Source organism: Gigantopelta aegis, chromosome 10, assembly GCF_016097555.1.
Source record: "Gigantopelta aegis isolate Gae_Host chromosome 10, Gae_host_genome, whole genome shotgun sequence".
NCBI classification, from domain to species: domain Eukaryota; kingdom Metazoa; phylum Mollusca; class Gastropoda; order Neomphalida; family Peltospiridae; genus Gigantopelta; species Gigantopelta aegis.
The window spans coordinates 3441004-3467485 of NC_054708.1; the positions used below are offsets into that span (position 1 = coordinate 3441004).

The 26482-nt window shown below is 39.2% G+C and overlaps 1 protein-coding gene across 1 annotated transcript in view; it reads left to right on the plus strand.

Annotated features, from left to right (window-relative positions):
- LOC121382808 (nucleoporin NUP188-like) overlaps window positions 1-26482 on the plus strand; it is a 137070-nt gene that overhangs the window by 52353 nt on the left and 58235 nt on the right. Inside the window, exons 21-27 of the mRNA XM_041512428.1 lie at window positions 12374-12461; window positions 13816-13892; window positions 15855-15969; window positions 17426-17546; window positions 19632-19707; window positions 21218-21337; window positions 25704-25947. Of these exons, the coding sequence (XP_041368362.1) occupies window positions 12374-12461; window positions 13816-13892; window positions 15855-15969; window positions 17426-17546; window positions 19632-19707; window positions 21218-21337; window positions 25704-25947 (841 nt within the window). The remainder of the gene's footprint in view (window positions 1-12373; window positions 12462-13815; window positions 13893-15854; window positions 15970-17425; window positions 17547-19631; window positions 19708-21217; window positions 21338-25703; window positions 25948-26482) is intronic.

Sequence of the window (26482 nt, forward strand, 5' to 3'; positions counted from 1 at the left end):
TATTAAGTCCCGCATTAGTGTTATTGAGTCCCACATTACTGATATTAAGTCCTGCATTAGTGTTATTGAGTTCCACATTACTGATATTGAGTATTGCATTACTGATATTGAGTCCCGCATTACTGATATTAAGTCCTGCATTACTGATACTGAGTACTGCATTACTAATACTGAGTCCCACATTACTGATATTAAGTCGTGCATTAGTGTTATTGAGTTCCACATTACTGATATTGAGTATTGCATTACTGATATTGAGTCCCGCATTACTGATATTAAGTCCTGCATTAGTGCCATTGAGTCCCACATTACTGATATTGAGTACTGCATTACTGATACTGAGTACTGCATTACTAATACTGAGTCCCACATTACTGATATTAAGTCATGCATTAGTGTTATTGAGTCCCACATTACTGATATTGAGTCCCGATTACTGATATTGAGTTCCGCATTACTGATATTAAGTCCTGCATTAGTGTTATTGAGTCCCACATTACTGATATTGAGTACTGCATTACTGATATTGAGTCCCACATTACTGATATTGAGTACTGCATTACTGATATTGAGTACTGCTTTACTAATATTGAGTACTGCATTATTGATATTAAGTCCTGCATTAGTGTTATTGAGTCCCACATTACTGATATTGAGTACTGCATTACTGATATTGAGTCCCACATTACTGATATTGAGTACTGCATTACTGATATTGAGTACTGCTTTACTAATACTGAGTACTGCATTATTGATATTAAGTCCTGCATTAGTGTTATTGAGTTCCACATTACTGATATTGAGTCCTGCTTTACTAATATTGAGTACTGCATTACTGATATTCAGTCCCGCATTACTGACAATCAGTCCCTCATTACTGACAATCAGTCCCTCATTACTGACGATCAGTCACGTATATTACTGCTTTCAGTCCCGCTTTACTGACTTTGTCCCACATTACTGACATTCAGTCCCAAATTACTGACATTCAGTCCCACATTACTGACATTCAGTCCCACATTACTGACATCCAGTCCCACATTACTGACTTTCAGTCCCACATTACTGACATTCAGTCCCACATTACATCTTTGTTCTTTATACAGACATTTCTAGTTGAATCAACCAGTAGAAAGGTGCCAGAAAGCTGTGCTAGAAAAACCATCTAGAACACGTCCTCTAGACATTAATGCACCCTTTTCATTGATCAAATAGCCTCGTCATTTAGGAGCTAGACAGCCTTTGCTACCTGTTCATTACGTCATTCCATAACCAAAGGTGGTAGGTGACATCACGTAATATATAACACTCCATTAGGGCCTCCAGACTCCAAAATATTGGACTCGAGTACTCGAGGGTCAAACTCGACTCGGATCCAAGTACCCGACACTTACATTAGTAGTCCAGGCAATCTATGTCAAAATATATGGTATACCCATCACAAATAGCAAAAGTAATCAAATTAACAGTGTCTGTTCAGAATTTAGTCAGGAGTAACATATTAAAAATGTAGAAAAAATAATTAGTGTTACAGGTAGTAATTTGACTTTAAAGTTAGGATAGTGCGTGCATTGACGTAATCAATATTATATTAGTCCATATTTTGTAAAAACAAACTTCCCAAAGCATTTTGGCAAATCAATTGATCTTACCAAATTTGAGGATGCCGATATAAAGAAAATATGTCACCAGCTGATGTTTCCATTATTTATCCTTACAAATTCAAGATGGCCACCACATTATATACTAAAACATGAAATTTAATGTGTAGGCTTCTAACTCAATACATATTCATACTATTAATAGTTATTCCTAAGTTTTGTATGTCGAAGAATTGATAGATTGTACCTTTGAAGTGTTTTAGTTCAATATTATACTTATATATGAAATAAATTCAACATGGCTGCCAGTATAACCAACACACTGTAACGAAATTCTACAAAACATTATTATTTCAGCTTCTAGCTGTCTAGGTGGCATTGTTATTTATAAATATATAAATCTCTGTTTCATTGGATTGAGATACCTTTTAACCTGGATCTATGAAATATTATAATGAAATTCAAGATGGCCACCATGAACCAACTAAAATAGGAAATGCAATATCTTGGCTTCTAACTGGAATATATTCACGATATTGGTGGCTATTCCTATGTTTTCTATATGACATGATTGATATGATTAGTCTGCAATGTTTTAAGTAGTAAAATGTACATAAAATTAGTATAAACGTAGAAATGACCAATGTATTAAAAAACTCTAGATTAACAGATAATTTTATTGCATTTTGTTTAAATAATTGTAGGTTCCACAGAATATGACATAAAAGTAACTGTTGGAGCTATGTTTTCTCCATATCATTTGACACAGTCTTGGAACCAACCTGTCATAACATTGTAGTGTAATGGAAATATCTTGATATGAGCTGGCAACATTTCTTCAGAGCGGACAACTGTTGGGAGGGTGGTGGGGTGTTAATAGGGATGCTAGCAATAGGGTCGTTAGGGATAGGCGGTTTTGGCACACACACACACACACACACATATACAGAGACACACACACACACACACACACACACACATACATACATACATACACATATATACAGACACAAACACACACACACACACACACACATACACACACACACACACACACATACATACACATATACAGACACAAACACACACACACATACACACACATATACACACATACACACATACTGAGACACACACACACACACGCACACACACACACAGACACACACACACACATATATACAGACACACACATAGACACACACACATACACACACACACATATACACACATACACACACATACTGAGACACACACACACACACACACATACACACACATATACAGACACAAATACACACACACACACACACATATACTGAGACACACACACACACATACAGAGACACACACACACACACACTCACACATACAGAGACACACACACACAAACACATACATATACTGAGACACACACACACACACACACACACACACACCATCCTCCACACTGAAGTCTTCGATGGGACCGTCCTAACCTCAAGTAAATGCTATAATAATGTTTCCGTGGCTGAAGGGCCAACCCTTTCCACCTAATCCTCCTAGGCCTAATAATTTAATTAATTTAAATTCTTTAGATTTTTTTTCTTAGACCGTTGTCTAAAATTGGCGTTATATTTGAAATATTACAAATCAGCCTGAACCTCTTGGATATTGGCAAGTTAATAGATAGATAGATAGATAACAATTTAACGTGTCCATATACCACTAGGGTTTCGAACACGCCCATCCAGAGTCTGACCTCCGATAAGATCGGTGGCCTGACTCGGGATTAGGGGAGGATAGAGTTGAAAATGGGCAGAATTTTGAAAATAGCTATTCGTGAAAATGTTAATAGAATTTAAAAAAATAATAATAATAAAAAATTACAAGCCAAAAATAAAAAGAATTGACTGCCCGGCCGAATGTTTATATGATTTGGAGCATTTTAGATGGACAGTCCAAAAATAAATAAGAGAAAGAAGAGAGGATCGGACTATTTAATAATATTAAAAAACAGAGAGAATGATTTCGACATATAATTTTGAACGGAAGTCTAAAAGTTTAAAGTCCGATCTAAATGGGCCGGGCCGGGGGGGGGGGGGGGGGGGGCGTGTGAGTTTAAGGTGGGCGGAATTTGGAATACGAATTTAGTAGTTAGGTCAAAGACCTAAAGCCAAAATGAGCTCATTCATACAACTCATGTCTGGACAAAAATTTAAGTCCAAAGAACAAAATTAGACTGCTCGACCGAAAGGGTTTTAAGGTGATTTGAGCAATTTAGACGGGCTGCCAAAATAAAGTGCGTCGGACTGTTTACAAAAAAAAAAAATTAAAGTCCAACTAAGCCCTTGGAACGATTGGCCCTTGGGGACGAGATGAAGTGCTTGGTATTGAACTGTGGCACCAGTTTCCTCCAACGGTGGGCTAGCAAGGTCTTAGCTAGCTTGACGTAATGGGCACGTCTCGTATTTCCACGGCGTGTATGGCACACTCAACTCCGTCAGGAAACTTCTTAAAGTTGCCCTCAAGAATGCCTCCCGGCAGTGAGCTGGTGTCCGAGGTGTCCCCGACCAAGATGGCTAGGCTCCAGGCGGCGTCCCTGCCCTGGGCGGTCGCGGAAGGCCAGGCCTTGGCTGGCTGGTCACTACTGGATGGGGTGACGGCCTTCCGCTTCGCAGCAGCGCCATCCATAGGGATCTTGGCGGAGCCCCCGGGGGCCTCGAAGGGGTTTGAATGGGAGACACATGCCGTGGAGTTTAGCAGATCGCTGTGTCCAACTGTGGCGTCGACTGGTCCACTGGCTCAGTCTGTTCAGAGGTATCTGCGTTGGCTGGCACTGGTTGGTCGGGTCCCGGGGGTGGGGGCGGCGACACAGACAGGACCACCACTGGCGGTTGAGCCGCCATTTTAGGTCCCCCCTGAGCCGTCCCTGGTGCAGGTTTCCTCTTCCTCCTTCCTCTTCCCTTCTTCGTCGTGTTCGCCATACACCAAAGTCACGGTTGCCCGTGAGCCAATGTAAGCGACGCGGTACTCTAAGTTAAAGAGCCGTAGCTTGCAATAAGTCCCCCCAGGTGGGGGGGGGGGGCAACTCAAGAGAGCAGAGCGACACGCCTTTCCTCATCGAAGGTGGCACGTTAATAAAGTAACAGTAACAGTAACAGTACACTAGATGATAATGAGACTAAGGAATAAAGTAAAATAGCATTATGCATCCAGTGCTGAATATGGATACCATTATATTGCATTCCACACATTTGGCTTACATACATGTACATGTACTTATCATTTTATGACACCCAATAGCTGATGTGTCTTTAAACATTCATTCATTCATTCATTCATTCATTCATTCATTCATTCATTCATTTCATTCATTCATTCATTCATTCATTCATCCATTCATTCATTCATTCATCCATTCATTCATTATTCATACATTCCATTCATTCATTCATTATTCATTGATCCATCCATTCATTATTCATTCATTTATTCATTCATTCATTATCCATCCATCCATCCATCCATCCATTCATTATTCATTGATCCATTCATTCATTCATTATTCATCCATCCATCCATCCATCCATTTATTATTCATTGATCCATTCATTCATTCATTCATTCATTCATTATTCATCCATCCATCCATCCATTCATTATTCTTTGATCCATTCATTCATTCATTCATTCATTCCACACATCTGGCTTTTGTTTTCTCTCCATGTCTCATAGCCTTATAATGTAACAGGTGGCAAGCACATGGCAACATGACGTAAAATGTAGAATTAAATGAGAGTACTGTTCCTTGCATGGGTACTCGAGTCCTGTAGGACAGACTTGAGCCTTGCTAGACTCGACCCATGCTTGAGTACTCGAGTAGACCCTACACTCCATGCATGCCTTCTAGTCGTCACATTTGAGCAATGTCCTGACGTCATGGTACAAAATTGAAATGCAGTGAATTTTATAAAATTTTATAAAAGTAGGATTAAGCGAGGAAGTATTTCTGGCACTCGTCCTTTTGTCAATACTCGTCTCAAGAAAATAAATCCTTGGATCTCGCTAAAGCTCGCCTCAACGATTGATTTTCTTGAGACTCGTGTGAAAAAACCCATCTACAAAAGGACTCGTGCCAGAAACTATTATACTACACTAATAAGAAGGAAGGAAGGAAATGTTTTATTTAACGACGCACTCAACACATTTTATTTATGGTTATATGGTGTCAGACTACACTAATAGTGACTGGAATTCGATCTACAATATGAAGTATTCCCTTGTTTCTTTACCTCAATATGTTGTCTTTCAATCATGATTTTTTGTTTCCTGAATAAATTCCCGATATATATATACTTAATTATGTCTTGTTGTAATAAATTAATTTAACAGTGGTGTACTGCATTGTTGACTGGCCTGACAATGTATGATTTACTTGTGCTAATTTTCCCAGTCTCATCAGAGAAATCCTGGATAAATGAGTTGTATGAATGAGCTCATTTTGGCTTTAGGTCTTTGACCTAACTACTAAATTCGTATTCCAAATTCCGCCCACCTTAAACTCACCCACACACACACCCCACCCCACCCCCCACCCCTCACCCCCCACCCCTCACCCCCCCGGCCTGGACCATTTAGATTGGACTTTAAACTTTTAGACCTCCGTTCAAAATTATATGTCGAAATTATTCTCTTTTTTTAAATATTATTAAATAGTCCGATCCTCTCTTCTTTCTCTTATTTATTTTTGGACTGTCCATCTAAAATGCTCCAAATTATATAAATATTCGGCCAAGCAGTCGATTCTTTTTATTTTTGGCTTGTAACTTTTTATTTTATTTTTTTATATTTTTAATTCTATGAACTTTTTTTACTAATAGCTATCTTCAAAATTCTGCCCATTTACAACTCTATCCTCCCCTCATCCCGAGTCAGGCCACCGATCTTATCGGAGGTCGGACTCTGGATGGGCGTGTTTGAAACCCTAGTGGTATATGGACACGTTAAATTGTTATCTATCTATCTACCTGGATAAATCCCTATACATGACAGGACTTGTTGAATTTTTATAAAATATCCACTTGCCATGGAATCAGTGATTTAAAAAATTCACGAGCCATGATTAACAATTCGCTAGCCCTACTTTATGTAAATACAATTTTACTATTAGGAATAATCAGTTATGTCACTTAAAGAGGGAGATAGACCTTAAAAATCCATAGATAAATAGACTTAAATGCAGCATTTGACCAAAAAAACCCTGGCCTCAGTGGCGTCGTGGTCAGGCCATCAGTCTACAGGCTGGTAGGTAATGGGTTCAGATCCCAGTCGCGGCATGGGATTTTTAATCCAGATACCGACTTCAAACCCTGAGTGAGTGCTCCGCAAGGCTCAATGGGTAGGTGTAAACCACTTGCACCGACCAGTGATCCATAACTGGTTCCAACAAATGCCATGGTTTGTGCTATCCTGCCTGTTGGAAGCACAAATAAAAGATCCCTTGCTGCTAATCGGAAAGAGTAGTTCATGTAGTGGCGACAGCGGGATTCCTCTCAAAATATGTGTGGTCCTTAACCATATGTCTGACGCCATATAACCGTAAATAAAATGTGTTGAGTGTGTCGTTAAATAAAACATTTCTTTCTTTCTTTAACCAAACAAATACACTAACTGTCGGGCAAGGCTATAGTATTTATTCACTAGCCCATCATTAAATACCACTAGCCGTGGGAGTGGGGCCACCATAATCTGGAATCCCTGCCACTAGCCGTGGGAGTGGGGCCACCATAATCTGGAAGCCCTGCCACTAGCCATGGGAGTGGGGCTACCATAATCTAGAAGCCCTGCCACTAGCCGTGGGAGTGGGGCTACATAATCTGGAAGCCCTGCCACTAGCCGTGGGAGTGGGGCTACCATAATCTGGAAGCCCTGCCACTAGCCATGGGAGTCCATAATCTGGAAGCCCTGCCACTGGCCGTGGGAGTGGGGCCACCATAATCTAGAAGCCCTGCCACTAGCCGTGGGAGTCCACCATAATCTAGAAGCCCTGCCACTGGCCGTGGTAGTGGGGCTATCGTAATCTAGAAGCCCTGCCACTGGCCGTGGGAGTGGGGCCACCATAATCTGGAAGCCCTGCCACTGGCCGTGGGAGTGGGGCCACCATAATCTAGAAGCCCTGCCACTAGCCGTGGGAGTCCATAATCTGGAAGCCCTGCCACTAGCCAGTGGGAATCCATAATCTGGAAGCCCTGCCACTGGTCGTGGGAGTGGGACTACCATAATCTAGAAGCCCTGCCACTAGCCGTGGGAGTCCATAATCTGGAAGCCCTGCCACTAGCCAGTGGGAATCCATAATCTGGAAGCCCTGCCACTGGCCGTGGGAGTGGGACTACCATAATCTAGAAGCCCTGCCACTAGCCGTGGGAGTCCATAATCTGGAAGCCCTGCCCTAGCCGTGGGAGTGGGGCTACCATAATCTGGAAGCCCTGCCACTGGCTGTGGGAGTGGGGCTACCATAATCTAGAAGCCCTGCCACTGGCCGTGGGAGTGGGGCTACCATAATCTGGAAGCCCTGCCACTAGCCGTGGGAGTCCATAATCTGGAAGCCCTGCCACTAGCCATGGGAGTCCATAATCTGGAAGCCCTGCCACTGGCCGTGGGAGTGGAGCCACCATAATCTGGAAGCCCTGCCACTGGCCGTGGGAGTGGGGCTACCATAATCTAGAAGCCCTGCCACTAGCCGTGGGAGTCCATAATCTGGAAGCCCTGCCACTAGCCGTGGGAGTGGGGCCACCATAATCTGGAAGCCCAGCCACTAGCCATGGGAGTGGGGCTACCATAATCTAGAAGCCCTGCCACTAGCCATGGGAGTGGGGCTAATATAATCTGGAAGCCCTGCCACTAGCCATGGGAGTGGGGCTACCATAATCTGGAAGCCCTGCCACTAGCCATGGGAGTGGGGCTACCATAATCTAGAAGCCCTGTGTAACATATTGCTGCTGATTGATCGCTGTGGCTAGATGTTGTGCAATAGACCTCTTTCACATTCCCATTGCGTATGTGTGCAAAGAGTACCGTCCCTTGCCGAATTGGACGGTATCGAGGCTATATACAAATTGGGGGGCATGATCGACAGTTGTCATGAGCGTCGTGAGTAGCTTCGTAGGAGCTGTGAATCTCTAGCGACCAACGTACATATTTCGTATAAGATGTTAAAATGGCTGCGAAAAACGGTCTACTAAAGTTTACATCGGAATGGTTTAAGAGCAAAAGCAGTGAAAGATTAACTTAGATGAAGTCTCTGGAGCTGCCTGTCAAGGGTATTTTAACAACGCAAAATTAAAAGATTCATACAATAAAATTAACTTTAGTGGAATGTGGGTTTTTTCCTTTTAACAATTAGAATTATATTTAAAAACTCACATGGATTGCGTTTAATTCTCCACATGTATCAGTATTTAAAATTTAATAAAATATGCCTCCCCTTCCCCCTAAAAAACCCAACAAAACCCCTAACTTACATAGACCTTTATCACAGCTCTATTTTCCTGTTATCGTTTCATTAAAAAAAGAGTCTTACAATTACTAATCATTGTTACATGTCTATCCACAAATTATTTATTTATTTACTTATTTATTTATCTTGTTTTATTTATTATTTTATTTTCACTATCATTTATATCAGATACATACAATTTCACTTGAAATAATATCTGATATTTACGAAGTTTTAAAACATAATTATTATATGAGCTGTCACAGGCGAAAACCTACAAAGTTTGACATCACATGTAAACGTGGAAATAAAAGTTGACATGCTGTTTGCGTTGTTTGTTTTTGAAGAATTTAGAACATGACATCTTCTTCTTTACATGAAGATCAGTTTGAAGTAAAAATATATCTATGTACAATAGCGTTTGGTTACTACTTTGTATTTTGTACCTGAGAACATTGGTCGAGATCATTAGCGATACCATCAGCTCTTTGATACACATTTACAAGTATAGGGCGAAGTCCTATATATCGGTATGGTATGCAAGTATCACACGTTTTTATAACGTACATGATTATACATAACAAAGTGCAGCAACTTTTCCATAGTGGTAGACCCATGCAACCCGATACGATCCTAATTTGATGTTTGGTCTAACTTGTGAATATTGTATATAACTTCAGGCCCGTAGCCAGCATGATTAGCGGGGAGGGGGGGGGGGAGGAATCGAAATTTCATGTAAACGGAACTCATCAAACGCAAGCGCCAAAGGCGCGGAGCCATAGACGGGAGAGGGGGTTTCCCCATGCCAAACAATGAGATGACGCGGGGGCGTAGCATGATCTGGACCTTGGGGGGGGGGGGGGGGGGTCGGGTCGATTATGAACAAAGTGGACCTTTTTCTATTTTATTTTTACACCACCAGAAACTCCATATGTATAAACCCTGTATGTTTTAGTTTTCAAAGCGGACCATTTGCTTTGGGGGGGGGGGGGGGGGGTGTCATCCAAATCCCCCTAGCCTACACCCCTGTACACGAACTTTTGTTGCGAAATATACGTTAACAAGTTGCATTAAGTTATGGTATCATACTATGCCTGGAAAAATGCCTGGTCACAGAGCCAATTACAAGAAACTGTTTGTTTTCAGTCGTACCAATGTATTTATAATAAATGATAAATGGCATACTTCTCACATCCCACAAACAGGATAGCATACACGACGTCCTTTGATGGATCATTGGTTGGGACGGGAAATAATCAAACGGGCCCACTGAGGAGGATTAAACTTTCAGCAAATGGAACCTCAGACAGATGTTCTTGTACGTTATCCCGGTCATTTAGGGACAAGGACTTTTATATATAAAATCTGATTTTGTTTTTCATTTGACAGAAACTCTCAATCCCCACTGACTACGGGCCTGACATGGTACTTAATATGTTTGCTTCAAACATTCAAATGAAGTACCTCATGACTGCGCATAATAAACCCTCATGAGTTTATAATAAGGAGACTATCCTCAGTTTGTAGCTATATTATCAAGCTGTCGGCTAGTCTAATCTTTTATAAATAAAACTTACATCTTTCTTAGGTTAAATAATCTTGCTTCGAATTTAAATAGCTGTATATGCAATACAGTTACATTTCTGACCATTCTCAGGTCGGTAGCAACCAAGAAGTCGGAGGTGGGGTGGGGGTGACTATAGCCCCACTTTTCTTTTTTTGCCCCCCCCACCAACTAGACTGTCCCTCCACTACATATTGTGCCCCTCCCCTCCCCCAACTCTAGATATCATTCCTATGGGCCTGATTCTAATGTTTTATATACCATAGCTCAACTTTTGTATGTATCATTTAATTTTATTCCAAATACCGAACAAAATTTTAAATAACTTGTTGAAAAGAAATCCCGACAAGAATCCTGAATGTATTTATCTGTATAATGCTTTATAAATATTTAAATTATGTTAAATACAATAAATATCTGCATACATACACGCGCTCACACATTAATATTATTTCAGCCCATATCAGATATTTATTGCGTACGAAACCGATGGTTTGTCAGGCATTAACAACAAAATATTTTTTATTTTGTGATAAGCAATAATTCACAAATGTGTCCAATAAGTCTTGTTGGATGTTGACAGAATGTTCGGGTTCCCTACTGACAGAATAATTAATCATGGAGATATTCACATTCCTATTGTTTGGCCTCCCATTGTCTATGCCCCCCAACTTGTCCACAGGTCTATTTTTGCGAGATCTCGCGTGAGTTCACGGTTTGCGTCCTCGAGTTTCCCTGCGACGGGCACATGCGCAGTGGAATGTGAAAGAGGTCTATTAACTTCCTGAGTAGGATGTAGCTCAGTCATAGAGTGATCATCTGATGTGAGATGGGATAATAGATTCTGTTAATCTATCACCGTTGTGAGGTATAGATAAGGCTATTCCAACCCGAGGCAATTATTTTGAGTTTATACTTTAAGGTTATGTTTGGTCTGGCAGGTTTTGATTCGGTCCGGCAGGTTTTGATTCGGTCCGGCAGGTTTTGATTCGGTCCTGCAGGTTTTGATTCGGTCCGGCAGGTTTTGATTCGGTCTAGCAGAGTTTGTAGTTTACCAGACTGAGTATCCAGCACAAATTTCAGTCAGTTTCGAGCCCTGGTAAGATAGTATTAAAAGCAGGATGTGTGTTTATGTTGTAGAGGGAACAAATGCAAGTCTTGCTAGGATCCCTTTCAACATTCCTTTCCTTTCCAGTTGTTGTTATCATTTCTTTTCAGGTTTTCCATATTGGCTACTCCACTTGTTGATCTGCTAGGTTTCACCGTCAATGTGCTGGGGTGTTGTTATCATTCCTTTCTTTTCAGGTTTTCCATATTGGCTACTCCACCTGTTGATTGCTAGGTTTCACTGTCAATGTGCTGGGGTGTTGTTATCATTCCTTTCTTTTCAGGTTTTCCATATTGACTTGTCCACCTGTTGATCTGCTAGGTTTCACTGTCAATGTGCTGGGGTGTTGTTATCATTCCTTTCTTTTCAGGTTTTCCATATTGGCTACTCCACCTGTTGATTTAGGTTTCACTGTCATGTGCTGGGGTGTTGTTATCATTCCTTTCTTTTCAGGTTTTCCATATTGTCTCCACCTGTTGATTGCTAGGTTTCACTGTCAATGTGCTGGGGTGTTGTTATCATTCCTTTCTTTTCAGGTTTTCCATATTGACTTGTCCACCTGTTGATCTGCTAGGTTTCACTGTCAATGTGCTGGGGTGTTGTTATCATTCCTTTCTTTTCAGGTTTTCCATATTGACTTGTCCACCTGTTGATCTGCTTGGTTTTACCTTGGACTGTCTCACCTGCCTCGTACACAAACAGCCAGAACAGGTAAAAGATGTTATTACCTCATATGATGGTTTATGGAACACAAAAAATAAATATCAACCTCGGCCACAAGTCTCAGTCAATATTACTCTTCTTTTGTTTTTGCTCAGATTTTCCATTTTATTTAATTTGACATTTGACAGGGTGAATCTTGAAATATTTAAGTTTTAAACATTTTGGGTTTTTATAAAGTGTCATGTGTCATGTAGCATTGCAGTCCCTTAACTCATCATGGTGTGGGCAGATAACACTATAAACTATTATCATGGTATAACATGGATTTTATGTTTTGTAAAGATGATAAAAAAACTTTTCGATGATAGTTTTATTGATCCCTACTGGTTCTTACAACAACATATGTGGTGAAGAGTTTTAACTGTAAAATGAATTCTATAAGATTTATATCTGAGCAAACAAGAACATCTTGAAAATAAAGATTTCAAAACCAGGTTTTGTTAAAATCCATTTAATATGACAACCCTGTAAGGTGGACGCTAATCTAAATTATGGCATATTTCTTTTAGAGAAGTTACACTATATGGTTAAACAAGTTTTTTTGTCAAAATTTTCATTACATGTTATCTACACTTCATCTCCTACGTTTTACACAAACATGTATGACAGCTACCATAAAATAGATAATTCTGTAAAACCCTTGATTAAGTAGACTTTTTCATCTAAAATATACTGACCAATTATGTAGTCACAAATAAAATAAAATTATCACTTGGGTATCGTGAGTGGTAATTTTTGCTCCAACATACCCTACCAATAGGCCTAATAATATGCATTTTTGCTTTGGAGTTTTTAAGAGAGAAAAATGCTATAACCTCATTTAATTTGTTTGATTAATGCCACTTAAAATATATTTAGTTAAATAGTTTATTATATTATCAAGTCAGAGGCCTAATTCACAAAGCTCTCTTAGGCTCTGCTAGACAACAAAGGATCCTCTTTGCAAGTAATTTAGCATTGCACTGCGAGATTGCAAAGTTGCGAGAGTTTAGTGAATAAGGCCCCAGGTTGATAAAAGCGAAACGACTGTCTTTGTTTACACTGTGCATACAGGAGCTGACGTCATTTCGCGCCAAGCTAGAATTCTGGACGCACCGAAAACAAAAAGAAAATGTCTGCCCCCAGTTAACAGGAATAATCACTTTTTTTTTATTAACTCTAAAATTACGCGTTGTTCATTTGTTAAAGTGTCAGTATGTGTTGGTGGTCCGGGTATGCATCTTTCCATCACATAAGGCTCATGTTTGAGTTAACTCTACCTTTAACATCTTAGGTATCAAATAGACTAATTAGACAATGTGCTGGGGTGTCATTAATCAAACATTCATGTGTTTCTTCCCAGGTTCTGCATGGTTTAAAACAGACCGGCTTCCTGCCATATTTAACAGAAAGCGTTGACAGCCTCAGTGAAGTTCTCAGGTAACTTGGATTGATTCAACTTTTACACCTTTAGTAAACACTGTTTTCTATTCGTTATTATTACTTATATAGTTACAAAGTGTTACATCCTCTAGAACGTCAAGTGGGACGTAACACCTGGATGTTATACGATGGCATCATATGACTGGTGCACTGTTACCTTACCATAACGTTTATGAGACAAGTTTACTTATATAAATTGAAATCAGTTAATGGGTAATGAATGGGATATTGTTTATCTTGTTTATGTCCTTCATGAAAAAAAATTCATGATCACTTGCTAAAGCTTGTGACAATGAAACTTATTTCACAAGGTATATAAACATGATACGAAAGGGAAGCTTGCATTACAGATGTGGAACTCTGCTGATTAAATGATGAGTAGTTCAAAACCACGTCTGATATATATATTTGTCTAGAAATGACCACCTTGTGATGTCGATAAAAGGAAGGAGATAGCTTCCTGAAAGTAATTAGAGATGTTGGCATAATTCATCAAACTCTGACACCTCCCTGCTAGCTTTCCACCAGAGAGTACGAAGGGTAAAATTACGAACTCGGTACCCTAAATTTTTTTAGATAGATAAGAGAACTGAGCAGCGTTTAAAATTCGTCAAATTAGTTGAATGTTCTGTCCATTTTCAAAAGACTCGTAACCATGTGTGGTCGCGACATAGCCCAGTGGTACAGCTGGATGCGCGGTCGGTCTAGGATCAATTCCCGTCGGTGGGTCCATTGGGCTATTTCTCGTTCCAGCCAGTGCACCACGACTGGTATAACAAAGTCAGTGGTATGTACTATCCTGTTTGTGGGATGGTGCATATAAAAGATCCTTTGCTGCTAATCGAAAAGAGTAGCCCATGAAGTGGTGACAGCAGGTTTCCTCTCTCATTATCTGTGTGGTCCTTAACCATATGTTTGACACCACATAACCGTAAATAAAATGTGTTGAGTGCATCGTTAAATAAAACATTTCTTTCTTTCTTTCTTAACCATGTGGTCAGGACACTTAAGATTTTATTTTTAGTATGCACCGTCAAAACATGTTCTAGCAGAAAGCTGATGATGTATAGAAGATCCCTTAAGTTGTGTTTTGTTACACACTGAAAAAGAATGGATTGAATTGCCATAGTTGAGGTCTTGTTATATTTCAGGGAGCATAATTTAGCTCAGTTAGTAGAGTGCTCGCCTGAGGTTCTTGCATCGCAGGATTGATTCACCTCGGTAGATCCATTCAACTGATTGGATTGTTTTTTCTTATTTCAACCAGTGCACCACAGTTGGTCAAAGGCTGTGGTATGTGTTTTCCTGTCTGTGGGTGAAGTGCATATAAAACAAATGTAGTGGGTTTCCTCTGATGACTATAAGTCAGAATTACTAAATGTTTGACATCCAATAGCTGATGATTAATTAATCAAAATGCTCTAGTGGTGTCGTTCCTGTCCTGGATGGAGGAGCTGACCGAGGCCTGCAACTGTGCCTAGGACAGGCATGCGCTACAACAGCTTGTTCTGAATGTACACGTAAATAGAGAATAAATAATTAATGACGTCGGATATCTGCTTTATCCTGTGAAGGTAAGAATGGGAAATTTCTTATTCGGCCTGACCAGGATAAAGCCAATATCCGACGTCATTAACTAGTTATTATCTTTATCCTGCAGACCATAAAAATTAAAGGGAAAAGCTATTATGTCTGCTATTTCAGCCACATTGTACCATGACCTAGAGGTCAAATGAGTGATTTTGTAATGTAGCTATGCGTGTGACGTCGCATGAGTGATGTCAAAAGTCATATCCCGATAGTAGCAGAATATGACTTTGCTTTATCCGTCATCATATTCTGTCAATAGAAACGGTGGTTGCAGGATAAAACCCTATGACATGACACGACACGACACGACACGACACGACACGACACAGTGGTGTCGTTAAACAAAACCAACTTTTGTGATATTTTCAGTGGCCGCAGTCTCAGTTCAGGTTATTGCGGTTCTATTCTGGCCAGTACTGAATGCACTCAGGGAAGATATCCTCTGACGATGGCTTTCCTCGACATGGTTTCACAGCTAGTGCAGGTAACAGCCGTTTGGTTTCCTCACCTAGCAAGCTTCTCGGTCGGCTACAGCTACAGGCTTCATAGCGGTCGCTAAATTCATTGAAAGTCTTTGAATTGTAATAAAAGTCTTTAAAAATGTTTTAATTCTTGTATTGTGTTCATTTGTTTTTTTATTTAAAAAAAATAAATAATGTAAGACTAAAATAAATGTTTTGAATCTGAATCTGAACTGTTTTAACATGCTTATATACCACGAAGGTTTCAAGCATGCCCATCACTGGCTTAGTCTCTGACATCACCAGTGACTAAGTCCGGGACAGGAGTGGGGAGGGGTGAGTTTGAGGTGGGTGGAATTTGGAATAAAAATTTAGAAGTTAGATCAAGACCTAAAACCAAAAAGGAGATAGCTGATACATTCTCTCATGTCTGGAATAAAAAGTTAAATCCAAAAGTAAAATTTGAACACTGCCATAAACGTTTTAAGGAGATTTGAGCATATATATATATATATGTTACTTCAGCAGTAAACATTGCTAAGTTGAGGATGAAAGCAATTTACTTTAGATATTTATTTAGTTTAAACATCAGGGTTTTAAAGTGTAGAAGCAAGTACCATGGGTCCCTGATGATTTCGTGGTATTTAATAATTGTATCGGTATATTTTAAAACTGTTGTGTCATTTTATTATAATTATTAGTTGGAAAAAAACCTTTTAATTGTTATTTGAACCAACAATGCAGAAAAATTTACATAATTGCAATCAAAAGTGCGCACACGTGCTTACAATCCTGCTCACTGAATGAAAAAACGTAACGCTATTAAGTCGTGGTATTTACTGTTTTAAATTATTTTTATTTAGCAGTCAGCAGATTGCTGCATGTTGTTTAAAATATTGCTTGCAACATAAGGTGGGGAAATTTCTTTTTTGTTTTTTTAAATAGCATTGGTTATGTCTATTTTTATTTTTTATTTAACTATTCTTTTAATATTTATTCAAATATAATACTGACTGCATATTGCAGTAATAGACATATTAGTGTCAAACTCAATACTGATCTATATCCTAGTTTATGTTTTAAAATTTTCGTTCCCTTATTTGCTTACATAGAAATATTATTGACGTGGGACCTCACATTTTTACTGACGTCACTCACTAGTACGTCAAAATAAACATGCACATGCAGCAACCCTTTAATGTATATTTTGAGCATGATTGCCATAAATTAAGATAACTACAAATGTTTTAATTATATTATGGGTCATGCGTTTTTTACCTATTTTGGTGTAGAAAAAGTAATTTTTAAGGTACCATAAAATGTAACAAAGAATTTGATATACATAAATTTTCTTAGCTACTTGACTGTCTACACATCTTACATTGGGAATATAAACAAACTAGGTGACATATTATTTTAAAAGGGGGGGGGGAGGAATCCCAAATGGCACGACTTAATAGCAGTTTAACTGTATTTCAGCCGCTGTCCAAGTTGGGTCGAGAAGAAGAGCTCCAGCCGTCTGTCTTGTACATCCTGCGAGAAGTGTTTCCCGTCTATCACAAGTGGAGGTATTACGACATGATGCGCAGAGAAAGCATAGGTGAGAACGGGTATCATACAAGGCTAAGGTATTACAACATGATGCGCAGAGAAAGCATAGGTGAGAACGGGTATCATACACGGCTAAGGTATTACGACATGATGCGCAGAGAAAGCATAGGTGAGAACGGGTATCATACATGGCTAAGGTATTATGACATGATGCGCAGAGAAAGCATAGGTGAGAACTGGTATCATATGCGGCTAAGGTTTTCGATATGATGCGCAGAGAAAGCATAGGTGAGAACAGGTATCATACACGGCTAAGGTATTACGACATGATGCACAGAGAAAGCATAATTGAGAACTGGTATCATATGCGGCTAAGGTTTTCGATATGATGCACAGAGAAAGCATAGGTGAGAACTGGTATCATATGCGGCTAAGGTTTTCGATATGATGCACAGAGAAAGCATAGGTGAGAACTGGTATCATACACGGTTAAGGTATTATGATATGATGCGCAGAGAAAGCATAGGTGAGAACTGGTATCATATGCGGCTAAGGTTTTCGATATGATGCACAGAGAAAGCATAGGTGAGAACTGGTATCATATGCGGCTAAGGTTTTCGATATGATGCACAGAGAAAGCATAGGTGAGAACGGGTATCATACATGGTTAAGGTATTACGACATGATGCGCAGAGAAAGCATAGGTGAGAACTGGTATCATATGCGGCTAAGGTTTTCGATATGATGCACAGAGAAAGCATAGGTGAGAACTGGTATCATACACGGTTAAGGTATTACGATATGATGCGCAGAGAAAGCATAGGTGAGAACTGGTATCATATGCGGGTGGCTAAGATAAACAATGGTACATGGCTTTTCTTCAAGTGTATTAAGTAGAGCGACAGATCAAGTTCGATTTTTGACAGAGTTATGGCCCTTGAACCCAAGAGATAATTTGTTGGGCCTGGTAGGAACCTGTCTTGCTTCAGCAGTTCTCCGACAATGTTTGTTTGACCTGTGCTTAAAGTTATAAATTATATTGTAAATGGCATCAGTTTTAGCCTTCACGTCCATATAAAGTGTTTTTGTAAGGCTCGGTTTTTCGCAAACTGTAAATTCTAGCTCCATTTTCACTTGTCCCATCGGAAATGTGCTTGACCCATTGGAATGTGTGTTGAAGAGTCAGGCACTATATAAATTAATTTTCAGTTGTCTTGTCTGGTTGGACAAATTGTTAAAACAATCTGCTTGTTGAATTTAAAGAGTCGGGCAGTATTTAAATTGATTTTCTGTTGACTTTTCTGTTTGGACAAATTGTTAGAATAATCTGCTTGTTGAATTTAAAGAGTTGGGCAGTATTTAAATTGATTTTCAGTTGACTTTTCTGGTTGGACAAATTGTTAGAATAATCTGCTTGTTGAATTTAAAGAGTCGGGTGGTATTTAAATTGATTTTCAGTTCACTTGTCTGGTTGGACAAGTTGTTAGAATAATCTGCTTGTTGAATTTAAAGAGTCGGGCGGTATTTAAATTGATTTTCAGTTCAGTTGTCTGATTGGACAAGTTGTTAGAACATGTCCCGGGCAAGTGGACAATCCTGAACGTATAGCCATGTGTATTACATTTTGTAGTCCGCTGTCTTTGATGAGAGATTTTATTCTTATCTTGGGGGTGAGATGTCACTCAGTCGGTTGAGTGCTCGCCAGAGGTGCTAGTGTCGCAGGATCAAGCTATCTCGGTGGATCCATTCAACTGATTGGGTTTTTCTTTGTTCCAACTAGTGCACTGCAACTGGTGAAAGGCTGTGGTATGTGCTTTCCTGTCTGTGGAAAAGTGCATATAAAAGACCCCCTTGCTGATAATGAAAAAATATAGCAGGTTTCCTCTGATGACTACGAGTCAGAATTACTAAATGTTTGACATCCAATAACCGATGATTAATTAATCAATGTGTTCTAGTGGTGTCATTAAACAAAACAAACTTTAACTTTTAACTTATTTATTTGTTATTTTAACGTGGAGTAGTGAATGTTGCCATGTGTGTTTCTAGTCGGCAGTTTTTGACAATAGGTTTTATTCTTATTCATCTAATCATTTTAATGTGAAATATAGAAACACATACCTCCTCTTTACAGGTCAGAAATGTTTGGATGTTTTCAATAAGATTATCGGCGAGGTTCACATTGATAAGAAAAACCCAACAACAGAAGGGTATGAAATTGTTTTCACTTGTTTATTGTTATTTATTAATGATATGAAGCTGTTATTTATTTTTGATGATATATAGCTGTTATTTATATATGATCTGTAGCTGTTTTTTATATATTATTATATGTAGCTGTTAAATATATTTATGAGAATATGTAGGTTTTATTTATTAATGATGATATGTAGCTGTTATTTATTTGTGATCTGTAGCTGTTATTTATTTATGATCTCTGTAGCTGTTATTTATTTATGATCATCTGTAGCTGTTATTTATGGTAATCTGTAGCTGTTATTTATTTATAGTAATCTGTAGCTGTTATTTATTTGTGATCTGTAGCTGTTATTTATTATGATCTCTCTAGCTGTTATTTATTTATGATCATCTGTAGCTGTTATATATTTTGATAATCTATAGCTGTTATTTATTTATGGTAATCTGTAGCTGTTATTTATTTGTGATAATCTGTAGCTGTTATTTATTTATGGTAATCTGTAGCTGTTATATATTTATGATAATCTGTAGCTGTTATTTATTTATGGTAAACTAGCTGTTATTTATTTATGGTAATCTGTAGCTGTTATTTATTTATGGTAATCAGTAGCTGTTGTTTATCTATGGTAATCTGTAGCTGTTATTTATTTATGATGATCTGTAGCTGTTATTTATTTATGATGATCTGTAGCTGTTATATATTTATGGTAAACTATAGCTGTTATTTATTTATAGTAATCTGTAGCTGTTATTTATTTATGGTAATCTGTAGCTGTTATTTATTTATGCTAATCTGTAGCTGTTATTTATTTATGCTATTCTGTAGCTGTTATTTATTTATAGTAATCTACAGCTGTTATTTATTTATGCTAATCTGTAGCTGTTATATATTTATGGTAATCTACAGCTGTTATTTATTTATGCTAGTCTGTAGCTGTTATTTATTTATGGTAATCTGTAGCTGTTATTTATTTATTGTGTACAATAAGTGTTTATAAATGAATGCACTTTCCTCTGGAATTAATCCATGTTTTATATGAGTAATATTGCACTCTTGTGTCTTGTACAGCTGTTGACTTTCCTCTGGAATTAATCCATGTTTTATATGAGTAATATTGCACTCTTGTGTCTTGTACAGCTGTTGACTTTCCTCTAGAATTAAAGCCATATTGTCACAGACCACTGACCTATTTAATGGTCTTACAAAGTATTACCTGAACAAAAATTATTTGATTTGTCACTAAATGTACTTTATTCAACCATGTTCATAACCACCATATTCCATTTATTAATGATATTTTGTAAAAATAATTGAATTATGGCAATGGTCCATAATTCAAAAAGTAAAATTGCTGAGAGGGTTGACATGGATTTCACTCCATCAACGTTCAGTTAATGTGATGCGATAGCTAGATTTGGTATTAATGTAATTTGTATTTATTATCCATTTTTAGAGAAATAAGTTCCTTAAATACATCCATGTTTTATATGAGTAATATTACACCCTTATGTCTTGTACAGCCGTCGACTACAGGAGATGTGTGTGTACAGTTTGCTGTTTACCGAGGCAGGGCGAGCACTGTTGGACATCCTGGCCACTGGAGTGGACAGTGTAGAGCAGGCTTTGGCACAGCAGGGCAGGTCAGTTACTAACACCACTGTAGTCACGCACATATACCAGGCTGGGTGAAGGACAGGTCAGTTATTAACACCACTGTAGTCACACACATATACCAGGCTGGGTGAAGGGCAGGTCAGTTATTAACACCACTGTAGTCACACACATATACCAGGCTGGGTGAAGGACAGGTCAGTTATTAACACCACTGTAGTCACACACATATACCAGACTGGGTGAAGGACAGGTCAGTTATTAACACCACTGTAGTCACACACATATACCAGGCTGGGTGAAGGGCAGGTCAGTTATTAACACCACTGTAGTCACACACATATACGAGGCTTGACGAAGGACAGGTCAGTTATTAACACCACTGTAGTCACACACATATACCAGGCTGGGTGAAGGGCAGGTCAGTTATTAACACCACTGTAGTCACACACATATACGAGGCTTGACGAAAGGACAGGTCAGTTATTAACACCACTGTAGTCACACACATATACCAGGCTGGGTGAAGGGCAGGTCAGTTATTAACACCACTGTAGTCACACACATATACCAGGCTGGGTGAAGGACAGGTCAGTTATTAACACCACTGTAGTCACACACATATACCAGACTGGGTGAAGGACAGGTCAGTTATTAACACCACTGTAGTCACACACATATACCAGGCTGGGTGAAGGGCAGGTCAGTTATTAACACCACTGTAGTCACACACATATACGAGGCTTGACGAAGGACAGGTCAGTTATTAACACCACTGTAGTCACACACATATACCAGGCTGGGTGAAGGGCAGGTCAGTTATTAACACCACTGTAGTCACACACATATACGAGGCTTGACGAAAGGACAGGTCAGTTATTAACACCACTGTAATCACACACATATACGAGGCTGGGTGAAGGGCAGGTCAGTTATTAACACCACTGTAGTCACACACATATACCAGGCTGGGTGAAGGACAGGTCAGTTATTAACACCACTGTAGTCACACACATATACCAGACTGGGTGAAGGACAGGTCAGTTATTAACACCACTGTAGTCACACACATATACGAGGCTTGACGAAGGACAGGTCAGTTATTAACACCACTGTAGTCACACACATATACGAGGCTTGACGAAGGACAGGTCAGTTATTAACACCACTGTAGTCACACACATATACCAGGCTGGGTGAAGGGCAGGTCAGTTATTAACACCACTGTAGTCACACACATATACGAGGCTTGACGAAAGGACAGGTCAGTTATTAACACCACTGTAATCACACACATATACGAGGCTGGGTGAAGGGCAGGTCAGTTATTAACACCACTGTAGTCACACACATATACCAGGCTGGGTGAAGGACAGGTCAGTTATTAACACCACTGTAGTCACACACATATACCAGGCTGGGTGAAAGGCAGGGCAGTTATTAACACCACTGTAGTCACACACACATACCAGGCTGGGTGAAGGACAGGTCAGTTATTAACACCACTGTAGTCACACACATATACCAGATTGGGTGAAGGACAGGTCAGTTATTAACACCACTGTAGTCACACACATATACCAGGCTGGGTGAAGGGCAGGTCAGTTATTAACACCACTGTAGTCACACACATATACCAGGCTGGGTGAAGGGCAGGTCAGTTATTAACACCACTGTAGTCACACACATATACGAGGCTGGGTGAAGGACAGGTCAGTTATTAACACCACTGTAGTCACACACATATACGAGGCTTGACGAAGGACAGGTCAGTTATTAACACCACTGTAGTCACACACATATACCAGGCTGGGTGAAGGACAGGTCAGTTATTAACACCACTGTAGTCACACACATATACGAGGCTGGGTGAAGGACAGGTCAGTTATTAACACCACTGTAATCACACACATATACGAGGCTTGACGAAGGACAGGTCAGTTATTAACACCACTGTAATCACACACATATACCAGGCTGGGTGAAGAGCAGGTCAATTATTAACACCACTGTAGTTACTCACATATACCAGACTGGGCGAAGGGCTGGTCAGTTATTAACACCACTGTTGCAGGCGACAATATTTCAAAATCTGAGGTAACTGGAAGTCGGTTCATGTGGTTTTTACCTAGGTAACCAATTGTTCGGTTACGTGAATTATATTCGCGTAATCTGTGGATTACCTGATCGGTTACCTCAAAGTTAGGTTGAAATTATATTTTAAATACATAATTTTTTAGCTCAAACATAAAGTTAAAACAAAATACAAAAGAAAATGTTTTATAAAAGTTTCTTTAATGCTTGCAAATCAAAAGAAGTGACTTGTAGATGTTTCTTTTGTTTTCATACGATTGTAGCGTTGTAGATTAATTATTATTATTATTATTATTATTATTATTCACCACTTGCCATTGGGATAGCAAAAAGTAATCTTTAGTTGCCCGAATCTAAAAGCCACTGTCCTCGGGCATCGGGCCACCGTATTCTAGAACCTCTGTGCAGCTTGCTGAAGTTAAAACTACAGTGACATTCCAAATGTTTGTTATTTAAAGCTCATTACGCGACGTTAAAACCGTTTTCAACTTTTGTAAAATTATAGGCAATCCAATATTATGTCTACATATATTCCTCTAGAGATAAAATAGCAGCAGATAATTTAGGCGCCTTTGCGGTCCATGCACATTTCTTTAAAACGTTTGGCTCGTCTCTGTTCTGAGCCTTTGGTCGCAAGTTACAACCGTTGCAATATACCGTTGTCTACTGGTTTGCCGCGTATCAAGTATCTAAAAATCAGTCTAAAACATGGGTCGGAATACTAGTAGTATGCCTGCATGAATAAACTTCCTGTAATCATGAAGTTTGCAAGTTTTAATTTCTGAACGTCTACAGGTCATAACGTAACCGATTTGCGGTTCGCGTAAATTTAACTTTGCATAACCGACACGCGAACAGAACGGCGGTTCGCGTTAAATATTGTGCCCTGCTGTAGTCACTCACATATACCAGGCTGGGCGAAGGACAGGTCAGTTATTAACACCACTGTAGTCACACACACATACGACAGACATATTCCCTTGACTCCGGTAGTCAACCTTCACCTTTGTCTTTATGTTGGTGTGACAAAAACTGGTTTCTGTGATCCTGTTCACTTGCAGAAATCCTCTCCAACTCATTTTCTCTTGTCAGTCACAGACTTAACCTTTAGACTACTGGATTAATTTTTGACAAATGTTTTTGACATTTTAGATAAGTTAATGACTAAAATTTGGCAAAAAAAAAAAAAAACCCTGTTTACTTTCAGGCATTTATGGCCAGCTGTCTAATATTTATGTCTATTATTCCCAATAACGGTGGTTTTGGTAATTTGGTAATTTTCGTTGTTGATAAAACGATCAAATCTAAAGACACAGGAAACAGTTGTCTTCTGTTTGCTGTTAATAAAGTGTTTCTGGTGAGTGGTGTGTGCAAAACAGCGGGAAATATGAATTGGGGAATGCACTGTATACAGTGTACAGTATGTTAACTAGCGTGACATCGTGCGAGATATCTCACCTGCAGTAGTCAGAAGGTTAAGACACAGGGAGGGGCAGGATATTGCCTGCTCATAGTCCGTGTTATGTGCTTTTCTGTCTGTGTGAAAGTGCATATAAAAGATCTCTTGCTACTAATGGAAAAATATAGCATGTTTCCACTGATGACTACGTGTCTGAATTACCAAATGTTTGACACCCAATAGCCGATGATTATTTAATCAATGTGCTCTAGTAGTGTCGTTAAAAATAGCCACCTTTAAAATGGGGAACATTTTGTTTAGTATCTCGTCGCAATTCGCTACACAGGTTTCAGAGATCGCTACGCAATTCTAACACATTAAACGGTAATTGCCAATCAATTTTCAATTAACTAGAAATATCACCAATCAAGATCTTAAAAGCAAATTGATCTCTGTTATACTCTTGTCTTATTAGGGAAATAATATAATTTTGTGTCTGATTCCAAAACGGGGCGGGACGTAGCCCAGTGGTAAAGTGTTTGCTTGATGCACGGTCGGTCTAGGATCAATCCCCATCGGTGGACCCATTTGACTATTTCTCGTTCCAGCCAGTGCTCCACAACTGGTGTAACAAAGGCCGTGGTATGTACTATCCTGTCTATGGGATGGAGCATATAAAAGATCCCTTGCTGCTAATTGAAAAGAGTAGCCCATGAAATAGCGACAGCGGGTTTCCTCTATCAATATTTGCGTGTTCCTTAACCATATGTCTGACGCCATACAACCGTGAATAAAATGTGTTGAGTGCGTCGTTAAATAAAACATGTCCTTCCTTCTTGATTCCAAAACTGTTATACTCTGGTCGGATTATGAAGATGTTATAATTTTGTGTCTGATTCCAGCACATCTGAAGGTGGAGGAATAGAACTCATCCAGCTCATAATGATGTCGTTCTCCGTCCTCAACCACCTCCTCCTGCTGCGCGCTCCAGATCTGCCCCTATCCCCCACAGAACGAGCTCTTTCGTCGCAACCGGCAGGCCGGCAGCACCAACACATTGTTGCTACGATAGCGCAGTACATCTACCACCGACACAAACCGCGTCTTCCCACACTGGCAACGGTTCTACTCGGTAGACTAGCCCTGGTAACTATAATAGTTTATCTAACTAGAGATTTACTTTAGGGGTTGCATGATTTAAAAAAAAATCAGGTTGCTACATTTTGATATCGTGTTTATTTGACTGTTCAATAATGGTGTAAGAGGTGGGCTTCAGCAAACCTGTTACACTGTTATCTAAACCTCGCCAAATTACCGCAATATCAAAATGAAATGACCTGTTGTTCTATATTTACTGTAAAAATTTTTATGGTTACTGTTAAATTCTAATTCAACTAAATTGTACCAGTTTTATTGTAATTCAACTGACGTACAAATGTATAGTCTAAACCTCGCCAAATTACCACAATATTGAAACGAGGTCACCTGTTGTTCGGTATTTGCTGTCATTTTGTTTTTGTTTTTGTTAAATTCTAATTCAACTGAATTGTACCAGTTTTATTGTAATTCAACTGACATACAAATGTGTAGTGTAATGTACTGACATGCTAAGTTTTACTGTAATTCCTCCAACTTGTACAAATGTTTACTGTAATTCAACTGACTTGTACAAATGTTTACT